This window comes from Rhyacophila brunnea, unplaced genomic scaffold (assembly GCF_057557595.1).
Source record: "Rhyacophila brunnea isolate RB1 unplaced genomic scaffold, BYU_Rbru_1.0 scaffold_5, whole genome shotgun sequence".
Taxonomy (NCBI): Eukaryota; Metazoa; Arthropoda; class Insecta; order Trichoptera; family Rhyacophilidae; genus Rhyacophila; species Rhyacophila brunnea.
Window position 1 is genome coordinate 29,707,625 of NW_028233170.1, and position 23,712 is coordinate 29,731,336.

At 33.5% G+C, this 23,712-nt stretch overlaps 1 protein-coding gene across 3 annotated transcripts in view; it reads left to right on the forward strand.

The window, feature by feature from the left end:
• Positions 1–23,712, forward strand: part of chinmo (Chronologically inappropriate morphogenesis) — a 362,087-nt gene that overhangs the window by 290,872 nt on the left and 47,503 nt on the right. For all 3 annotated transcript variants that reach the window (XM_085955597.1, XM_085955596.1, XM_085955598.1), the window contains one exon: positions 289–431. In XM_085955597.1, the coding sequence (XP_085811723.1) occupies positions 314–431 (118 nt within the window). In that variant the 5' untranslated portion in view covers positions 289–313. The remainder of the gene's footprint in view (positions 1–288; positions 432–23,712) is intronic.

The following is a 23,712-nucleotide window of genomic DNA, read 5'->3' on the forward strand; positions in this document are numbered from 1 at the left end:
ATATTTACCGGTACTATTTCATCTAATTGTACTATATTATTTTTATTTTTTCATTTTTTTTTTACAGTAGTATTATTTATAACCAAATACTGTTAACTTGTATTGTAATATGAATGCGTCGTTTATAAATATAGAATACAAACATCCATTAATTGGCGGTATGTTGTATTGTATTGTCTGAGGCTTGGGTTATCGTCGTATATTATGTCGTTCTAAGACGTTTTTCAAATCGTATAAAATTATTTCTCAAGTGATTGTACTAATGGCCTGTTTTCCTTTTATCAACAGATTAGACATTCCAGGCGGCCCGGGGATGGACTCGCAGCAGCAGTTCTGTCTAAAGTGGAACAGCTTCGGTTCAAATCTTGCGACGGCCTTTTCAAATTTGTTTAAGTCGGAGAGTCTCGCAGATGTCACGTTGTTCTGTGAAGGTAAGACCCTAAAATTATTATTAAAAAGTGTTAAAAATACTTGTGAAAATATGGAAAGCAATAGTTAACGGCTTTAAAGTCGCACATTCAACCTGAAGAGTGCAGTGTTAGGTATAACAGTTTATTTTACCCCGTAGGTAGGGACCTACTGTTTATACGCCCGCCTCTAAATCTTTAAGCAGAGCGACCTATTTTTATACCATGACTGAACAGAGATTAGAGTGCTGAACTCAAACCAGTCTATTAGCTTTTTGAGATAGAACCTTTATCGTCTGCAAGGGGCTCGCTTACAGAAAATCTTCCCTTAACTAATATGCTCTATAAATTGATACTTCTAGCTTCTAGCATTATGTGACCAGAGTATGCCAACTTCTTATGCCGTGTACTCATTAGCATTAGTAACTAGTATGGCCTCCAAATAATTAGTTAGCGAGCTTAATAAATAATTATTTTGTATCTAGAGTTGGTTACGGTATCTGGAACGGTTAGAGTTACGGCTCACTAATGAGTACTCGGCTTTAGCTATCTAGTTTTAACTGTTTCCATTAATTCTTTGGCATTTTCGTCGACGTTTGAAATTTTGTCCTCACAGTTGACTTGGAAAGTGCGTCTGTAAATCAATTCAATGCAATGTTTGCTTGGATCCATAGCATGGAACGATTGGCTTATATTTAGGGATGTTATATCGAATTGAAAAGTATCGATACTGGCATCGGTACCCATCGAAAGAAGGTATTGAAGTATTGAACCCTACTTACAAAAAAAAAATTGGAACGTTTATTTGTATTGATTTAACCTCCACCTTGTGGTATCCTATATGGATATGGCATATTATATGCTCAGCCTTGGAACAAATGTGTTAATTTATCATTCTTACATATTATTTTCGAATCGATTTCATAGTATGCATTTTTTGATACCAATGACGGCGATGTATTTTTTCCCCAGTGGGAGGCATATATTAATATAATATTTTTGAAAAATACTAGCTTACGAGTTTTCACATACTGTTCGCTGGATGAATAATATCAAGCCCATCTATAGTTAGGACGCGGCACGTAATTATTGCGAGTTCCGATCGTAGTGATATGTTATATTACGTATACTTCGAACGCATTGCGGTAATCTATTTGTAATAAATAAATATTTTCAATTGCATATTTATTTCGTACTTAATAATGAGTGACCATTTTTTTCAACATAAAATTTTAATCATTTTCAATAACAATAGTATACCACGTACTGCATTCGAAGTATAAGTAATAACTGGCACTACTATAAAAATTAGACAATGCGTGCCGCGACCTGACTATAGAGTCTTGGAAATGCGTCTGAAATAACTTATTGTCAAAAGACCTATTCGAAATTTGTGTATACATATTTATTATGTGAGAATATATAATATTTGACGGTAGATTGTATAGAAACATTTTTAAAGTCAATTTAGCGTTGCTCTATAACCTGTATGGAATTCAAAACTCAGAGGGCATTTAAATGCGTACATACATTCTTATTCTTATACCAATGACCATATCGTGCGTTTCCTATTCAAGATCAACAAAAAACTGTCAATGCTTCACTGTTGCGAAAAAAGCCTATTCTATAGTCTTTTGGAAACCATTGTATTGAATAATTTGAAAAAACTGCGTTAGTCGCGGACGCGCGTAGATTCGCCATACAATGTGAATGTGTTGTTTTTTGTCGCTTCAACTAACGACTTGGCCAATAAACACACGCCTAATGTGTTAATTTTTGCTTTTCAGTCCTCATGATTTATTCTGACGACTCTTTGCATGGACGCCGGCACTGCGTAGGTACTTGCTGATAGTTTGTCATGCGTTTACGGTGACCAACCGTTACATAAATAATAAATACATTTCGCCAATTTCATGCGGATTGATTGAGTGTGTTGATGGTGTTTATGTGAATGTTGAATAATGGCATTTGCATGTAATTTTTCATTCAATTTAATGTCCTTGGTCTGCACATATTGATTTCATTCGTGCGTAATGCGTTGGTTTTTCACCCAAGTGCTCCGGGTTCGATGCCGATGAGGTCACTATATATTTAAGTATGTGATTTTCTCAAAGCCTGGATATATGACGTGACTAGATTCGGGATCCCGGGAGCCGAGACTGTTTTCGATACCCATGAATCCCGGGATTGGTAAACATAATCCTTTAAAAATATTTTTTTTTATCAATTTTTATGGAAAATAAAATATATATAACAGAAAAATTCTTTTAACAACATACTACATTAGAAATAAACTGAGTTTGAATGAAGTTCGATTTATTACCCATGTGTTTGCTAGCTCATTTTATTTTTTCACATAAATTAATAAAAATGAAAAAGATTGGAAAAAAGGAATGCTTCGCACTTTTAACAAAGTGATTCCACCATGATCTCATACTTTTTACGACCGTTTCATATTTGGCTTATTAATTTGATTTATGAAGCGGAAAGACCATATACCTACCATGATTGACTTTACTATTTTAAATCTCGCTAACCCATTTAGGTATTAAGTCTTTACTATCAGAAACAGAAATCTCTTACAATATATGTGAACACTAAACACAATATTGATTCTACGAAATTTTATAAATGAAGATTTGTAAATAGTTTTAACATAAATTAAAAATAAAAATAATAATGTGTACGATTCAGGTAACATCCGTGAAGTGGATTTGAGAAATGGATTAAATAATAATCAAGAAACATTTAATTAGACGTCTCAGCCATTTACTCGTACACCTAAGCTGCCTTCTTTTTATAGAAAGTAAACCATTGCGCACTACCAGAAATTGCTATTCTGGAGACCCACTGGTCACAGGGAGAATCACCGGATAATAAACAACCATTATTTGTTGCCTTCCGCAATCGTAACAACATCGGAAAAAAACTAAAAAAAAAAAAAACACTTCATGCTTTGGTAATAATACTTCGGGCATATTATTCAGAGTAACGTTTAATTAGGTACTTAAATCTTTCAATTTTTTTATAATATTGTATTTATTGTCTACACTCTACATCTACTACACTACAATCTTTTCATAAATTAACAAACTGTTTTACTTTCACATTATTATTTATATTACAATATTATTTACTCCATTAAACCTATGTATTTCCATGACTGAACGTACGCAATATTAAAAATAAATGTCTTAATGCAGAGTTCTGAGACCAAGTTTGTTAAAAAATAAACGTTAAATAATAATCTTATTTATTCGACTATGGAAATTAAATGCAGTGATACACCGGTGTTATAAATTGGTTATAATTAAAAATCACGAATGAACTTAAAATCATTAAGTAATCGTTGCTAATAGATTTATGTTGACGGCGTTATACGAAATCTCCTCATTTTGTCATGACTTTTCCATATATTAACTACCGCACTGATATTTATATTGTTTATGGTTTGTTGTCATAAGAAATCTAATTCATATAACTAGGGCCGCCATATCTAAAGAGAATGTATCGTTGCCAAAGTATCGAAATATCGGTCAACACGTTTCGATACTTTCGTATAATATCGGTATCGGGATTGAAAAAGAAATATTGAATATTTTCTAAATCATTGGCGAAATTTGTCCTGCGTTTTTGCATTGTCAGATCAAATGATATTAGAATGAAAATTAACTGGGAATATTTCAAACAAGCAAAAATACACATTTAACTTTACATACTATTAATTGCACATATTGTAAAAATATATTTTTTTAATTTTATAGATCTTAAGTTTCGCTAGAACGTCATATTTTTCTTTATTTTCCGTTTTCTGAACGAATGTTTGCTATCAGTAGACTTGCCGTAGGTACATTCGAATTTACTCCGGATCGTTTGAACTTGGGAATCCTGTTGGAACTTTTAATGATTGCGTATCCTTTCATAATTGAATTACCGTTTATGTAGTAAAACTCTATTATAATGGTTCAATACGAAGTTTTGTTGTTAATTCTACGATTTATGCGTTATTTATATTGTACAACAATCAGCTCTTCGCCGCCATATTAAATTTTTACAGATTTTTCAAGTATTCTTCAGCGGATTTCGATCACCCCAGAAATCACTATTATTATAGCAATGATAACTATATTTCACCGATGACTTACGCCTAGGTACATAAATCATTTACCTTTTCTTCGTGGTATGAAGACATCTTCAGAATGACAATATTGTAACTTATAGTCGTTCCGAAGGTGATTTTTAAAACCAATATTTATTCCATTTTTTGTAAAATCTTGCTTATATCCAGCTTTCATTATGTACCTACTAGCACTCTTAGCATGACAGTGTCTTGAGTGGAACATATTTTGAACATGCGCAAATGCGATTTTTTCTAGTGCGCAGGAATTACGCAGGGCCTAATGTCAATATTGTGCTGGTTGCGAATGTGAACTGTGCTTATATCAACAATATTGCATCGCTTTCTTTCGCTTTGCAACACTCTGGCAAGCTCTAGTTTTTTTTTGCCAAATCAAACCAATCTTATACTAATTTGGTATATATTTATGTAGCCACGATGTAGCAAAGCGACTTTATATACATGTCATAATTTCCGTGGGTGACAATAATAAATTGAAAATTTAATGAAATGGGAAAAATGTGGAAAACGGTTTATTATTTCATGTAACAAACAGTACATGACTACATGAGTACATGACAGATCGCAGAAGCCGGTCTTAACTAGCTGAACAAATATCACTCTAAATATGGCCAAATTTTTTTTTTAAATTCGTCGAAATTCTTCCTGGACCTATTTTGCCCTTTGTCTACCCCTGTATAGTTTTGCCAACCTATCATTCGCAAAACTATGCCAAATAAGGTAAGATAATAAGAAATATTGCAGAAAAAATGTTAAATTTTATTATATTATTGCAAAATAATATGTTCGTAAATTTTTAACGTTATTTTTTTATACAAAAATACATCGAAGGAGACTTCCGTGTTTTACAACTAATAAAATAAGTCATAAAATTAATGCATGTAAGAAGTTTAGTGGTCATTTTGTAAGTTTTTTTTAATCTGTAAGTGTTGTTATGAGAAGTTTTAAGCTGTTGGCGAAGTCGAAAAACGCTAAATTTAACGCTATATACGTCAGATGCGAATTTTCTATTAAAACATTTTCCATCGTCAACACGGCCATGTATGATTAACTGTTTTGACATGTGAGAATGGTAACGCGGTCCCTTAATTGTAATACCTATATATTATTAAAAATATGAGATGATACCCATCCCATGTTATCGTGTTAATAATTCGAGTGATATGACCATATTCGGTTGAAGACGAGATCAAAATAATGACCTTTATACGTTTGGTCACCGTATTGCAAATCTTCCAACGCAAGACAAGTAATGAATGGTGCGTTAGATTATCTTCTTTGTACTTGCGACAGATAGAGAGATATTCTCATGTTAATTAATCACAGTTTGAGTTCTTTCTGCATACTTGGTATACAAATTGTTTACGGCTCAAAACTATTTTTTTTTACTTAGCGACAACGGGTCAACGATTTTGCGGTTGAGCGTCGGAAATTAAATCATACTACATTTTCAGGGCTATATAAATAAACAAAACACTACCGATGATTGCTATGTCAATGCCATGAAGGAAACTCACGATGATTGTCATGGCTATAGAATAGATAATTTATAAATATTATGCCATCAATGACACATAATATTATGGCATTGAATATTGATCAATTTCAATAATACTATCATCATCATATTATCATGTGTGTTGTAGTAAATCGATATTGTGATTTGATCATCTTCTGAATATAATTAGTATATTAATAGGTATTATATTAATAAAGTGTTTAAATTAGTAAATGAATTAATATTGTGTTTTTTACAACGTTTTTATTAGGTCGTATTCTTGTTTGTCCGGTGGTTGTTTGTCCAGTACAAATCTTGCAATCGAGTTTTAACTAACTTCCCGACTAGCTAGACATTTGAAACTTTTAGCATATATCAGAACACGATGCCAATGCGTTCTTTTAATACTTTTAGCCATTTTTAAGCAGAATTGAATTAATTTTCAGTTAATTCTGTTTTGTATGGAAAGTTATTTCGGAAAATTCGTAAAAAGTAAAAGACTAGTATTGGTTGCTAAGGAGGTGGTCCTAGCAACTAAATTAATAATATATACATACGTGCGTTATTATGGAAATCGAAATGACATTTCAGTATTCTATATTTGTTTATTTTTTATTTACTTCATATCAAGTACAAGTTTGAGCATATTGAGCATAATAATTCAACAGAAAAATTAAAAACGTTGTATATAAAAAGTTCTTTTTATCTTGTAATTATTATCTATAAAAGTCATACAATACTCGCGAACTCATTAGAATTCCTCCGCGGCAACCAAGTCGACGAATCATGTAATAATTGTATGGTGAAGAATAAAAATATTCATTGGACTGCTTTCTTTAGAGAGAAATCGTTGATTTTAATATTACAATTAAATGTGTGAAATTTTTTGCTGCTGATTGACGTCCAATGTCTATGCTTCGTCGAGGGTCTCGCAGTTGGAAATGCCAAAAATGGGAGGGGCTGGTTATCGTGATTATCTTATTACTCAAAGAAAAAAAAGTTTCAGGAAAATGCATTATTGATGTATTATCGATATAATTTCGTGAAGTGAATCAAAAATCAAAATCGCAATATTAATAATTATATATTATTACGATATCTTATAGTATAAAAGCAGAATATTGTTAATTATATTATTCCTTCGATATTTCGACGCATACTTTTGATATTATTTTGTCTGCGATAGGTTATAGTTATAACTTATAACATATCTTTTGAAGATGGCATAAATAAACAAATAACTATCTTTTAGAAAACTCGTTTTTTTATTCATGTTTATTAAAACAAGTATCTCGAAACCTTGTAATTTTTATTGTTTCACTAATATACCTAAATAATTTAATTTATTTTTATTTTTTTTATACGACGGTTGATCGGTGGCAGTTAAAGCCTTGGGCAATTGGCATGGGGTCCGAATACACATACAAGTGGTATTATATTAAATTTGTACATCATTTGAATATTATCTCCCGTAGGTTTCGAAATCGAAACTCAATCAGAAGATCAATTCTCTACTCTAGTGTGGGAATAGCTTTCTGTTACATCTTTCATGGTCAAGAATTTAGTACGGTCATCAGGATTGGAATGCCGTTGCTCACCTATCAGAAATATAGTGTTCCAAACTTTGTTCCACTGAGGGTGGAGTTCTTTATACTTCGTAAGACATTAATGATTTGTAAAATCTTGGTATTCCATGCTGATTATTATAGTATATTTTTGTTTTAATTATATTTTTTTATGTACATATTTTTTATATCCCTGTACTGTTTATTTTGAATTGTCTGCCAATAAATCATAAATTGATTATAGTATTCGGTGTATTTCTAATACTTATTTCTTGTTATTTAATGCAATAGTGAAAATTTCACTTGTTTTCTTACTGTTATTACAAATCATTAAAACTGCATATTCGAGATAAGATGTAGGTTTACAGTTTTATTAAGTTTCCTGAAATCTTTTATTGGGTCAATTCAAACTATTGTAATAGTGAACGTATTTGATGGTAATATTGACAGCTATTACAAAGTTCTGAAAGGCTGCATACTTACTTATGCCATATTTTCTGAAACGAGGAATATGATTTACTTCAGCTCATTAAACAGGCGCTGGCAGAAGATTATTTTTTTGGTGATCTGATATTATGATTGGGTTTGCTAGGGAGATGCTCTGAAATTCGGTTGCCAACTTCGATAGAAGATATAGAAGTTTTATATCATTTAGCATTGCAGTTTCTTTTCTTGGATTACGAGGCGAAATTAAAATATCAATATTTTCTACTGAAAAATATCAGATTTTTACTACAATAAATTAACCAAATACCACACTTATAAAGACTTGTATTTAGGTCAAATAGGTTGAGAAAAATCGATCGCTTTTTAATACAGATGAAACCTATACATATGAAAGTTAAACAATAAATATTCTCCTGGTTTACTAATTTTTATTGAAACTCTGGAAAAATCTCATTATTTGTTGCATAGAAAAATGGCACTGTGAGTTGTTTCAGCAATTTTTTTATCAGGACACCACAGAATCGTTCATCTTCTATGTGCAGCATATTTGATTTAGGCACAATTTGAAACGATCACCAGATAAATGTTATAAATTATTTTTTTAAATCTACTACATGGCTTTTTTTATTGTATTTGTAATTGTAATTAATATTCATTGTTTTTTAATAATGTGATTATTAAAATGCAATTAATGGCTAGCCTTTCATACTACTACGTTTATAATATAGTAAACATAATTATTAATAAGTTTTATTAAAAAAAAATGCAATTTGCTTATGTACTAGATTAACTGATACTATCTAATAAAGTTAATAATACACATAAATAATACACTCACGCTTATTCAATAATAGGTTTATGACAAACAATGATAAATAAATTAGCATTTGTAATAAACTAAAATATAATATAATGAAATGGTGATGCCATGATAATACATAATTGGATTCAACCTCACTGAGAGATAAAAATACCTTGGAAGGTGGTCAATAGGGCCCCTCGCTCAATATTGCGCGTGGAGCGTCACTCCCAACGTGCGTTGTTTCTTAGTTGCAGTCGATATGTTGAAGCTATTATTACACCAATATATCTGTTTTCATCAATGACATTGATAGAATCTTATCATTCAACATCCCAATTTTAGTCTGTTCCTCAGCATGTTAAGATTTCCGAGAAGAATGAAAACATTATATATTCAAAAATATAAACTAACATGTGAGGCGTCCTCATCCTTTTATGTGAGATAAAACGAGATGTCCTGCAACTAAGTTTGAGGAATACTTATAATATTTTATTATAAACGAAAAACACCTAGGTACCTATTCTCAGTTTGCCAAGAAGTATCTTATTGAAAATTTCAAAGGGCTTAATAGTATTTTGTAGGTATAACTGTTATCCGTAAAAAGTATTCAGATCAATTTAATAATGAAAATCTAATCATCAGTTTTGCACCTTTCAAGTTCAAAGTAAGTACTATAAATATTGTCAACTGTTTTCACCTGAATAACTTTACTTGCACTTAATAGTATGCACGTTGAAGAGTAATAATTAAATCCTTTTACAAATAATAATTTAGCTTATAGTATACTCGTACCTACATGATTTGAATACACAGATATACTTACTACAGAAAATATTTCAAAAAAATACGAGGTCCGACGAGACCCGGACCCGTATCCACTAGATTAGCGTCAATGTGATTCAACGATTGAGAATCATATTTGGTTATGACGAAATTAAGTAATAGTTTTTATGTTGAAAGCGCCTAACAAATTGCATTATTTTTTTGTTCAAAGATTTTTTCTAGTAGGTATTATTATCTGATGTGTTTTAAAATTATGTATGATTAATAAAAAATGTTACGTTGTAAAATCTTGTGTAGTTATTATTCGTCGAATAACAAAAAAAAAATTATTCGTTAATAGGTTTTCCGGGATTCCAACTGGGCATTATGTTTGATATAAATAAGTACCAGATTGAATAGTCGCGTTCTGTAACATATTTTATCTGTATTTATTGGTATAGTCATTTCATAACGGTGTTACAATTAAAATAGTTATCGACTAAAAAACGGAATTTGTAAATTTTATTATTGTTATACCCTTCTACAAAGTAAATTCAATCTCACTTAGCTTATTTAGATTTTCTATTTTTTTGATGGGCGGTCTACGGACCAAGTATAATATGCCGGATTTATCTCATATACAGATAGCTTGACTATTAATATTGACATGGTATAAGTCTTTTAACATTGTTTTTGTGAGAAATAAATTAATGTTGGAATTGAAATGTCTAGTTATTTGTTTGTTAAATTGTTAATTAAATAGTACGCCGTCAAAGTGAATACGAAACCTTATACGTACACCTCAACATGAAGTAAGTGGAAATGTAACACTATCGATCGTTTCGCGATTTCACTGCAACGTGAACGTATACGTGCGGATTGCGTATTTATGTGAAGAAAATTTGCCAAAGAAAAGCCGATTTAGTAAGCGGTGCTACTAATGTGCAAAACACCTGTACACACGCGCAAAGCACACAAGCGAACACATCCGCACATTCGTGTGTACACAAATAATAATCATCACATGCACACACACTATATTTTTTGTTTTGGTAGGTAGGTACTTACCTACTTAGTACATTTAGGTACTTAGTCAGTTGCGCAACTTTTTTTTTTGTACATGTGTTATGCAAATTAATGACCGCCAACTTCAGATTTTACTAATGAAACCTTGAAAATACCCGTGTGTACATAATCACGTAAACCCGTAAAAAGGGAGACCAATTTTTTTGTATCTACCTAGTTAGTTTTATAATATTGAATACAATATTTAAAAAAATATTATCATGTCTTAATAATTATTATCATCTCGATTATTTTATATTCAAGTTAATTTTACGTTGTGACACAACACAACACGCTACTTATTTAATGCATTATGCAACGCAAATTGACTTATTTCTATTAGTGATGGTTAATTTTACAAATTACAAATTCATGACGTTTAAACCTTACACAAAAAAAAACAAAAACATATAAGCAGTGTCAAAAAAACCGTACATATAAAAAGAGTATAAAGAATAAAAACAAAGATTATAAATTACACGGAAGTACGTCGAATGAGTTACTTTAAGAATTTATAAATTAACATCGACTAAACGTATCTTCACATAGTTTGGATGACTACTGTTATTGTCCGAATAATAAATTGTCATTACCAAAGGCAGGTTAGTTATGCATCTTTATGTAGTTAGCTCATAGAAATCTTCCTATAAGGGAAGGATAACAATGAATAAAATTATCTTATGAATAGAGCGTACTTTACGTAACATATTTTTATACTATTTTAGATTTTTACAATTTGTACATTTTCTATGTAGGCTTAACATTAAGTGTAAGTCAATTATTTATAGCTAGTTGATTATATTTTCGGTAGTCTGATCGTAGATTCTAAATATCTAATGATAGGTAATAAGGATTGTCGTGAACATGCCGCCTAGAGTAACTCACATTTCGCAATTTTTGTCATTTTCGAGTTAATTCAAGTGATTCTAAAGACATTAATCTATATAAAGAAACATAGTTAGCTATCAAAAGTTACTTTAGACTTTAGACCATGTGAAAATCACTGACAAAGTTGACTGTTGGTGTCGTAACTCACATTTATCAATGAATAGTAACCTAACCTAACCAAACAGAGAGCTCTATTTCTCATAGAGGGGGGTAGGAATAATATAAATATTTAAAAAAAAAATATCAATCAATACTCGAGGGAGTTCAATACTTTTCTTCTAATTAAAAAACCCTGTTCTGGTGGTGTTTTATGATCTCAAAACTCGATTTTTGGAATATGTGAGTAGGCCTCTAGGCAACTAATTTATTGAATGGATAATCCTAGAGATTTTATTAGTTAAAGTATGTTAAAACAATCATCATATTTATATGAATGAATTATTTCGATAAAGATTTCTTATTTAAAATATTGCGATACCTACATGATTGAATCTCCTGGTTATGAATGAAGAATTCAAAGTAAAGTTTGAAAATAAGTTCGCATGCACTTCAGCAATTTCGCAGAGGCAGTGGAATAAAATATAGCTGCGATACAGTTTTCCGCGAAAAGTGAAAGTTGAAAGTGAATCCGCCCAGAGGCGCCGCCCTTGCCCCCTCCCTGCCCTGCTGACGTCACTCCGCCCGCGGGAAAGTGTGCTAGTAGAGAAAGTGGAGTCCACTTGCACTTTCGTCGGCGCCACACAACCGGCTGGGCGGGGGCGGCGATGCGCCGGGGTGGGGTGCAGGCTTCCTTTATCGACCCGAACGTCGGTTTCAGCTCGGGTTTCTCCCCGTCAGGTGGGCGGCGGCTCCACCTGCGGCGCGTGTGCTTTCCTTCGGACCCGCGGTGATGATTTTCAGGATACCACTGCTGGTCCTCTGGGGTCCAATTTCTTTGCCAAAATACCCCAAGAAGTCTCATTCCTTAAATTTTCAGGTAGCTTTTTAATGATATGGACGTATTTATCAATTAATTTAAGTCAGCTAACATCTTCGATATAAAGTCATTGTTATTTATTACCTATTTTATTCAAAAGGAAAATGAACGTAAAAATTAAGGTCTTCTACGATGTGGCATTCAAGGATTGATTATTAATTCGATTGTAGACTTCTAGTGCTATTTTCACGTCTTTGACTCTTTTTGAATGTAGAAGATATTATGTAGCTAAAGAGATTGGGAGCTACGTAGCGCTCTCACGTAGCGACCATTGTATGGGCAACCATCTTCTTTCGCGTCGACCCTTCCGTAGATTTCCTGAGTATTGTCTTTCCCTCCTTGTCAAATGAACTGCAAAATTCTCTGGAGACATATTTTAGAGAGCGGTTCTTTCACTAGTGCTATATTATCTCTGAAAATTATCCATAATAAATTGCCGGAATTGTTACATACTATTTACAGTACACCACTGCAGCGTAGTTAACTTAGCTTTTTTTCTTGCCAGATTTTGAATATGCATATTATGTTGTAATGTAAAATACACATGCGTATGGCGTTAAAAAATTTAAACTGTTTTTTTCTTAGAAAAAGCTAGAATATTACACCATATACTTATGCTTAAAAATCAACATGCTCGTCTAAAATATCGTAATAAAATAAATATTACTTACGATATTTTAAATGATGATCAAATTCTAACCCTGTAATTATTTTTAGTTTTGTGAATAATTGTTTGTTAATTATGAAACAATAAATTTTTCTTCAACATTTTTGGTCTCATGAAAAGAATATCCATATTTTTTCTGCCAACTTTACAATACCTACTATTAATTTTCCTGTTGGAGATTTTTAATGTTTTTATTCAGTACCTAGCAGATAAAAAAAATCTGATGATGGAAAGTCTTGGTCGCTCAAAGGATGGCAAAATTAAAAAGTGGTCACGATCCTCAGCCACGAGTGTACGACCAAGAAGATATAAATATAAAGAAGTATATATAAATATATAGAAGATATAAAAAGATAGACACAAATTCGACGTGATATATGGACAATATTTATTTTATTTATTTTAAATTGTAGCTAGGTAATGGACACCGTAAAAATGATGCAATATATTTATAATAAAACTTACTCTAATGAATTTAGGAATCACCAATTTACCAGGTGCACTTACGTAATAAGATAATTTTCAACGTATTAATGTCTCATTTAGACAAATAATTTTATTAGTTTTTATACGCAAAAAAAGACAGTTCCATAAATTGCATGACTGACGCCCATGAAGCACGCAGCGGCTTTGCAATTAGGAGTAATGAAAGTGCAAACGCTTCCCAGTAGGGAAATGGCAAACGGCCTTCGCTCGGCGCTTTTCTGGGTGTATCCGATAAAGTGGCGCTCCCTCCTCACACTATATCTCTCGCAACCCCCCGCCGAGCTGCCGAAATGCCAGAGGTGACGCGGCTCATGCGACTGCCACCCAGCTACGAATGTACGCCACGTACAAAACTTGCCAACCAACTGCCGTATTTCACCCATGTAGCTTCACATAGTTCGATCTACGCCGTAGCTCGTGATTCATGAATCCGTGCCATTTTATCGCCGCTATATGCAGAATATTTGTTTAAATTTAATACTTTACTTAACCCCAAATTTTGCCGTAACTAAATCATTACTTTTGTTATTTATCGTCAAGCGTATATACACACCTACATTGTAGAGGTATTTTAACACTTGGTTCATTTATTTTTTATTTGCTATTCGGTCAATCCATTGGTTTCATGGATTGTTATGACAAAGTCAGAAAAGATAACATAATATTGTGGATTCGAACCCACAATTTATCTTCCAAAAACGCAGCGAGCTAGGTTCTGCTTCACCGTTTGCTTCAAATATCTAAAATAAAAATCAATTATCGATAATGTCGTATAGTTGTGGTAGTATATAACAAGAGCAATGGCATATAATTTTTATTTCTGGTACGAAAGATTGTTGAATTATTAACATCTCTATTCAGTAGATTTTAAATTAGCGATATAATAAAATAGCCAATGAAAATTTGAATGGTATAGTTTATTCAATAGGCAACAAAAACATAATCCTGAAAAGTAATGGTTTTATACTTGACTAAATTTTCTTTCGCGTATCTACAGATTTATGAGTACAACGCCATGTAGTTAATTATTATCATAATTATTATTTTTTGTGTAATGGAAAACAAACAAATATTTCATCTCAGACAAAAAGAAACCCTTACATATAATTAACTGTCGTTTCCACGTGATATTTAGCAGAAAAATAATATAATTTCAAAAATCCACTTAATAAGACTGAAAGAGTTTTATGACTGTATTTAAAATGTAACAATGATGATAATTCATAAAATAAATCGTAAAGCAACAACTGCAATATATAAATACTGCGAATGCGCTACTAAAAGCTCTGTACGTACTCGCCGCGTAGAGCTGGCGTAGAAGCGTAGAGGCAGCGAACAGCTTCGTGGGCCTCCCCCTCTACGCGCCGCTCCGTTGTGCAGTGCGGCTCGCCGGCACAACAAGAGCCGCTAGCTGCCGCCTCCCTGAACCCCCCGCCGCTGCATCCCTATCACCCCATACACCCCCAAAACCCCTCGCAAGCCCCCACACCCCCCTGGCCTTGTACCTACATGGTGTTGTTTCATTTCGTTGGCTGTGCTACGAGTAGTTGTAAAACTTAAAATAGAATCTCGACATACGTTGTGGTCCAATATGATGGGCGAGGAACGGGGGGATTTTTACGGCGACGTTTAAATAGAGCAGCTTGTTTATTAGCGGTCTTTATTTCAATATAACCATAATATAAATGAGACAATTTTCATTCATATTTTTTTTTGCGCCTTGCGAAACTTTGAGCGGTTTAGATGTTTTATTACAAAATCTTTGCCGTTTTTAATAAAATTATAGATTTAAATAATATTATGATTTTAGGTATCATATACATTTAAATAAAAGAGGTTGTGTCTGTGTGAGATGTCTTTATTTAATTTTCTTTCTTGGCATTTTTAGATTAAACGTTTTATAGTTAAGTAATCTAAAAAGTTATCTAAAGAATGTCGATTATGTCATTCAGGGCAACCATATACTTACACCAAACTTGAATCAAGACTTTTCATTTTTTTAAGTTTATATTTCTAATATACATACGATACAAAGTAATAATGTCTGTTAAATTTTACACAAAGAAAACGGAACGATTTTAATTAGAATCGTTTCATAAAATTTAACAATATGAAAATAAAATAAATTCTCCATTATTTTGGAATGTTGACTTTTAAGAGTTGAAGTTATTATAAGTATAAAAGTAATTATGTCGCAATTTTCATAGATTAATTTTTTTATTTATATGGAAACTCGCGTACACCAATTTTGACAAAAAAAATAATAATAAAATAAACTCAGTAATCCTGAAATGTTCTGATTTTTTTAAAATTCAATGACCAAGCAATCATCGAGCAGGATTCTGAGACTGCAAACCATAATATTATGGTTAGGGTTCCACTGTAGACATTATTTATAATACAAATGTTATGTCTGGAAGCTGTCATAGGTATACCGTAATATTATTTAAATTCTACATCTTAATGCTAAAATATTCACGAGACTTTGTCATACAAAAAGAGGAAGTATATTTGAAAAATTTGACACATATTCATGTAAAACAGACAATCTACGCAATGTCATCTCGTTCGTCTAGCGCTAAGCTTTCAAATATGTGAGGCACTGAAAAAGTTTTTCACACAGTTTTCTCTTCGCATGAGTACGCCATTTTGTATTATTGCGCAATTAATATTACATGGGTATAAACATAGTATACCTTCTAAAAAAACTTCCAGTATCAATAATTTTAATGAAAAAAGAAAAACTTTTCCGTTTAAAATTTAACTGTACCTACTAAGTCTGGTCAATAGATTGCATATCAAATATCTTTCTGATTGCAAATTATTATATTATATTATTAATATAATATGTCATTATTAGGTTAGTCACAAATATTAAAGGCATTGTTATTTTGAGTATAATGTACATCTGAATGGATGTTTTATTATTAACAGATTTTTAAATGACGTATTGGCCAATCGCTCAATCATGTGGGCCAGCATTGTTTAAAGTCATATCATTTAGGTTTACTAAGTGTTTTAATTGTCTCTAATCCGGTCTAGATCTAACCTGCTTCCCGAGGAAGTTGCTAAACAGATTTTTATGATAAATGTTTGTCAGCCATTTACAGTTGACGGCATTAGATTTTATCCAGACGCGGGATTTGAATCTATACCAACATCGTTGGGCACTATAGTAATAATTCATCACGAGGTTTACTTATGTAGTCTTTTGTTTATAGCGTGTAATAATACAATTGTCATTATTTGCTATGTACATGGCTTACAAAGTAAATTTATCTTATGATATATTGTTGCTGAAATCAGGGATTTGTGTCAGTAAGAAAAGCAGGCAACCTGTTGTAATATAATAAGAGCATCTTAGTGGTCTTGGCTAAAGTTATTTATTTAACGATGACTGCATTTGACCCATGGTCTTGTGAGATGCATGTTTTAATTAATATAAATGACTATTTTTTCAATTCAAGAAAATTTACCGTTTTTCTGTTACTGTTTCACAATCTTCTGAAAACTCTCTAAAACGCCAAAATGGGACAATTATTTCCGTACCTACTGAATGAAGTCACGTCGTCTATTAGCACTAGTAATTTGGTGAACTTATTAATTTATTACGTAAAGAATTTGTGTCGAAAAAATGGAATAAATGTTGAGAAACTCTACACGCTATCTCCATTCTCATCCTTCTGCTGGTGGAGAAGCACTTTCACTACTACCACCTTCGCGCTGTCTCTTTCGCACTTGTGGGACAGCATATCATGCCATCGCCCTTCACCCTGCACTTTTCTGCCTTCAAGGATAAGTCTATTCTCCTCATTTTCCCATTCCGCCCTCGTCTGCCTCCATTTGCCCCCATCTCTGCTACTTTATTTTGGATTCTCGTGTTGCCAGACTTGACGCGGAAATATAATAAATGCTTATTTTAATTTTAATATGAAGTGCCTACTATTATTCAAACCTTCGTGGAATTCATGTAATATACTGTATATCTTTTGAGATTTAGTTTTATTTTAACATTTAGATAAATTGAATACCTACCTACTTACTGGAATATAATTTCTGTGAATTTATCACGTTGAAATGATGTTTTTTTGAACATTTTTTTTATCCGTATACGAGTATAATGTTACTACTTTAAAGAAAATACATATTTAATATAATTAATCTTCATCGGTTTGCCAAGACAAAAGGGCCTAAGTGATAATTTCAACTTAACATGAGACCAGAAAATTGTATTGGTTTTGTTATAATATATTATTATGTTTTACTAATTGCCATACCAAAAAGTAATTGGAACTTCTTCAAGAATAAGTCTTGATGTGCGTACTTTTGGGTCGCGGAAGATAAATAAGATTATAAATGAGGACTGATTTTACAAAAGGGCCTATTTCTATGTTGAAAATATTTTCAATAATTGCAGAAAATTGTGTGGCAAAAATCTAAATCGAAATATCCCTTTTAAAAAATCAATCATCAAATTTAATAATCTAACCTCGGAAATAACTCATTCCACAGTAACGTTCCTGCTCTTTTGTGTTATTTACCCTCTATACTTTTAATACTCGTTTTTTCACACACGATTTTGACAAATTTTGATGATGACTTTTTATGTTACAATAATTGATTGTTATTGTCAAGGTTCCGTCAATCGGTTATAAAATAGACGGTATTATCAATATATTTTGGAAAAAACTCATATCTTATGTAGGTATTAAGTATTTTTTTTTTTAAATAACTCTTGATTTAGGAATGCTATTTATCACTGTAAAGTAAATTTCTGTAAACATTATGTTAACATTCAACTAAAATGCGTATGTTAAAAGAATTTTGTTTACAGTGTTATCTTACTAAAGCTCTTCTTCCTATAACGTAAAAACCCTTTGTGGTATTTTAACGTCCATTGGACGTCATATTGTACCAATGTAGTTTTTTTAAGAGCAACAGGAGGAGTTTGTGGGCAGACACGCCGCGACATTTCCAAACGCGGAAACATAAACACATTCGGATCGCACCCTCGGGATGTGTTCCTCCCCGAGCTCGGCGGTACATAGCCGCTTCGAGAGCGAGCTCAATATATAATGTTACCTGGTAACCCCGAAGGCTTTATGTACTGCCCCCCTTTACCCGCACAGCCCCCACGTCTCTCGTCCCTTTCCCGTGCGGGATACGGCGGGTGGTGAGGGTGGGTGAGCACTCGCGCCTGGGAGCTTTTCCTTTCCCTCGCGACGACCTTGAAAGTTTGTTCGGCGGTAATGGCCGCCGCGTTGCGCCCGGGGTGGGGCCCGTCTGTGTGCGTCTGCCTGTGTGCGAGGGCGCGCGGTTGTAGTGGTGAGTTTCACTTTCCATCGGGTGTGGGAAGCGCGTGTCGCCGATAACCTTCTCCCGTGCCCCATTGTCCTTGTGCATTTGCCGGGCGGCTGCGGGGCGGAGGCGGGTGGCTGGGAGGGAAGAGGTGGCTCTTGCATCATTGCGATTGCTCTCAGCGTTTTCACTCTCTGTGACCTCGCTCCTTTGTCCTTTCGATAATTGCTCGCTCTCGGGAAAGGGGAATGACTCCACTTTCCCTCTTTCGAATGATTTTCCTTTCGAAGAAAATGACGTTTTTTATTATTATCTTTATGGAAAGTGGGTCGATGTGGAGTTTTTAAAAACAGATGTTTGTTCGCTAGCTGAAGTAAGTATGCGCACTTACGCCGTTTTGGGTGATTGCGAGTGGCGCTGCGGTGCGGTTGCGTTGCGACCAATCAATACTTGGGGCCTTTGGGTGCATTTGCGATGCGAGTGGAACGTCGTTAAATTTGACACGGTTTACGAGGCGTTATATACTCCTATATACGAAGTACCTCATTTTCTTCCGCACCCCTATCGTAGGTATTTGGTATATTCTTGATCGATTCTCATGTATGTATTTTATTATACTGGATATGTCTTTGAATTTGACGGGTTTTATATATCGACTTAAATAACTGTTTGTAAATTTTAAAAGCTGCAGGAAATGGAAGTATGCAATAAGAGTTAATACAATTGAACATACGCATATTTTAATAGGACTTGCATTTATATCCGTGCGAAAAGCTTCACCAATTGAGTTAGCATTTAAAATACACACTCTTCATGGAAATCTTTCCGAACAACTCTATGCATCTGAGGATTCTTTTTAATTCCGTTAATATTGGTAACTATATTTATTTTTTTAAACAAAATTTTTAGACGGCGTCAGGATCTTGCCAAATTTTAGTTTTATCCCTACCTACCTACCTAATAGATTATTTTTTCTAAATACTGAATAAAAATTCACCTGAATTGTTTTGAAATAGTTCTAAACGAAATAAAATGAAATAATAACACTTATCATAGTGTGCCGAATGTTAGTTCAGTATAACACCATTACTTGCGGTGAAATAGTACGACAATAATTTTCGCTTTGGAAATCGTTGGTCTCAGGTTAGAATCCCGCATCTCGCAAATAATTGCACATGTTAGGATGCAGAGCACGAATTTCATAGGTTTATAGAATGGCTGGCAACCTTTTTCTTAAATGAATACTTAATAAAAACCTCCTAGGAAGACAGTGAAGAACCATAGTTGATTTAAATAATTATGAAAACACAATAAGGCTTCAGGGGCATTACAGATTTATTACCATCAGAAAATTTTGCACACTTGTTTTTCTAAAGCGCAATCCAATTAAAGCATTGTTCTTTTAATTTATGTGTACGCATAGTATAATATCATTTTAAGGAAATTAATGAATATATAAGACAACTAAAACAATGTATAATTAAAGAAATATTAATTGTCCTACGTATCAGGGCTATTTCTAATTTATTTTAAAATATTATAAAATTTGTATTTCTAGTATCATTTTTTTAATTAATTTACGTTTTGAAGATTTATTAAATATTAACGGTATCAATTATAACTTGTAGGTGTAATGTAATAAATTATAACTGTTACCTAGTAAATTTAAATCTAACTTAGATACGTACATTAGACAAGTATTTCTAGAATTCTTTACAATCGAAATAGAATAGATTGCAAAGGAATAAGGAATCCCCTCTCATTCACAACAACACACACAGACGCGTTATCATTTCTCCTTATCGGCAGTTTTCCATATAAATTCACAAGTCGACAGTGTCAGTTTGGAAATTGTGGGTGTGCGCGGTGGCCACCAGCCGAGGGTAGTTTTCCCCACCCGCCTCTATACGGCCCCCTCGCCCCTCTCCTCCAGCGGTTTCCCCGGAACGAACGGCCTTGATCCTCCCGCCCCGTCCTACCTCCGACAATCCCGGGGAGACTTCCAGCCAAAACCCCCTCTCCCCCGCCGCCCACCGGGCTCGGGCGCCGCGATAATGTTTGTTTTTCCCTTCGACTGAAAATGCCTGCCACAACTAAACGCAAGTAGATATAACTAGCTTTTACATCGTAGGTAGGTACATCCAGGACGGTATTTTTATTTACAAGCGGATGTTAAATGCGCTGATGCTTGTTGATGTCTGCTTTAATCGCAGCACTTGTCTTCTTTTAATATTATTTATTAAAACTATCAAAAAATATATTTAAATTTTATTTTATTATACCATACCAGCTTACTATTTATTTAAGTGCTTTTAAAGATTTTTCCTCTTCTGGAAAATATTTTTGAAAAACCATCTTTTCCGATCTTTAATATCTCAATTTTCTTTTGGTAGACTGATATTATAAGTCCACGTTATTCGTCGTTTACTAATGTTTTTTTCTGTATAACAATGACAAATAATTAGTTGTAAAGCATCCGCTTATGTATTCGTCGGTCGCGGGCTCGGATCCAACGCCTTGTTTTTCAGTGTGTGTCTTGGCTTCAGAACAAGTTTGGCAAGTGGATAATATCCATTTGCCGTAAATATTTTATTCAGAAACCTTCGGGAGGGGGAAATTCCACATTGAACTTAGAACCAATTGAAAAAAAAGTATTTATCGTAAGTTCACTGTTTCATATTTTATTGATAAAACAATATTTTTGCGAACGGTGAAAAGATTCTTGTATATTTTATATTATATGTACCTACTTGAAATTATATTTATTGTTTTACTAGTATACCCACAGCGACATATTGCGTAAATAATGGTTACTGAATTTGAATACCTTAATGCATATTATTTAGTATGCTTATTATGTGATTAGAAAACTTTGGAGCTACTTACGTCATTATTGTTGCGCATTTCTTGGCTGCGCTTTAATTATTACAAAGGAGCTTTCGAACTTTATTTTTTTATTAAATATTTTTCATCTTGGTAATGTCCTATGTACTATTGAAGAGTCTAACGTAAAGTGTACCATATACAATATGCATCCTAGTGTTGATCTTTTCTGAAGATTCAACGTTTACTTAACGAGTTCATGATAATTTTATGAAACTTATAATAAATAAAATGAGTTTATGTGATACATTATATTTTTATTAAAATGCTGGCTTTGTTTCTTGTCTTTGCTTATATAAATTATATTAAATAGAGAAGCTTATGCCCTGGCCTACTATATTATTAGATGGCTTCGTAGACGTACCTTAATAATAATTATTATTATTTTATAAGCCCACGTTAATATTATTTACTTGCCCCATTTGCTAAGTAAACAAACATCTTATTCCGGCGGCCGACTTATTCTTAGAGGGAGCTTTGATAATATATTTTATTTCCTGGTATCTCACTTCCGTCATGAGATTTGAAAGAGCCTAACGTACTTACCTACCTCTAGATGTGAAAATATAGCTAGAGTTTTAGCCAGACGCCGTCTGCGAGACTCCCGCCCCGCCCTTCGATAGACCGAGTGGCCTTGTTCCCTCCAGCCGGCCTACCGCATCCGCCTACCCGAAGGGCGGTATGCTAATGTTTGTTTTTTTTTTCATAGCGAAATTTGTCTCAGCCCGCGCGGGTCGGAAGAAATGACACCTCCCCCGCGTCACCCCCTCGGGACGCAGGACGGACGGAAAAGCGGTATGTCAGTCATTTCGGATAAACTTTCTCGAACAGACGATTTACCTTTTAGTTGATGTTGGTATTGTCAATCAAATGAAGTAATTTTAAAATAAAATTTGCTACCAATGTTACCGCGTGTCTACTGAATATTAATTGAAGCATGTACATAACCAGTACTACCTCGGAACTATTGGACATCTCGATATTAACCAGTCACGGTGGTCTGTCGGCATGGCTAATATTATAGTTATCCTACACATCCTTATATGCGGCGAATCGTAAGATTTCAATTGAATTGTCTAATGGTATATCTACTTATATGCCGGATGAAAAGTTATTCAAGTTTTTCCAACCTTGTTTTCGAGAGGGGCAATTACTTAAGATTTACTGAACTCGAACTTAGTAATATAATATAAGCTATGAAACTAAGAATCTTGCACATTCAGTCTTGGGAAATTCTTTCTGGGACGTTTCCAGCGCAACTTTAAGTGGCTTGCGTCTTACAGGTAGCGCCTCAGCATTCGCCCAAAAGAATGTGGGCGATAGATGCAATGCATACACATTATTGGTCAATAGCAAATCTAAATTTTTACCCCGGCACTGTAAAGGTAATGCGAGTTATGTGTGAACGTAGATGTTTCAGCCAAACCAAAACTACATAACAATTAATTCCCGATATTTTGTGCCGATTGTAAAAGCGTCGTTTTACGCTTCACTCTCGTCGTCTGTCGGGTGCAGATCTTAATATGTTTGCTATTGTGTGTACACCACAGTGTATTTGTTGCGTATATTCAGTTCGTTCTCTTGGGTGGCCTGCGCTAGTCAGTTTGACAATCATGTTCCTATTTATGTCGTTATTGCCAACGCGTCATTATAATTTACAGTGATTCTATATTATCATTTGAAAAAACAATAATTTCTTTCGATCGTAAGTTATCGCCCAATCTGGAAGGCGCGACCTGCTTCCTTCCGACGCCGTTGATAGTCATGGTTCTCTTCCAGGAATGTGGCCCAAGGGTTGATAATGGGTCTCTCGTATAGATTATTGCGCAT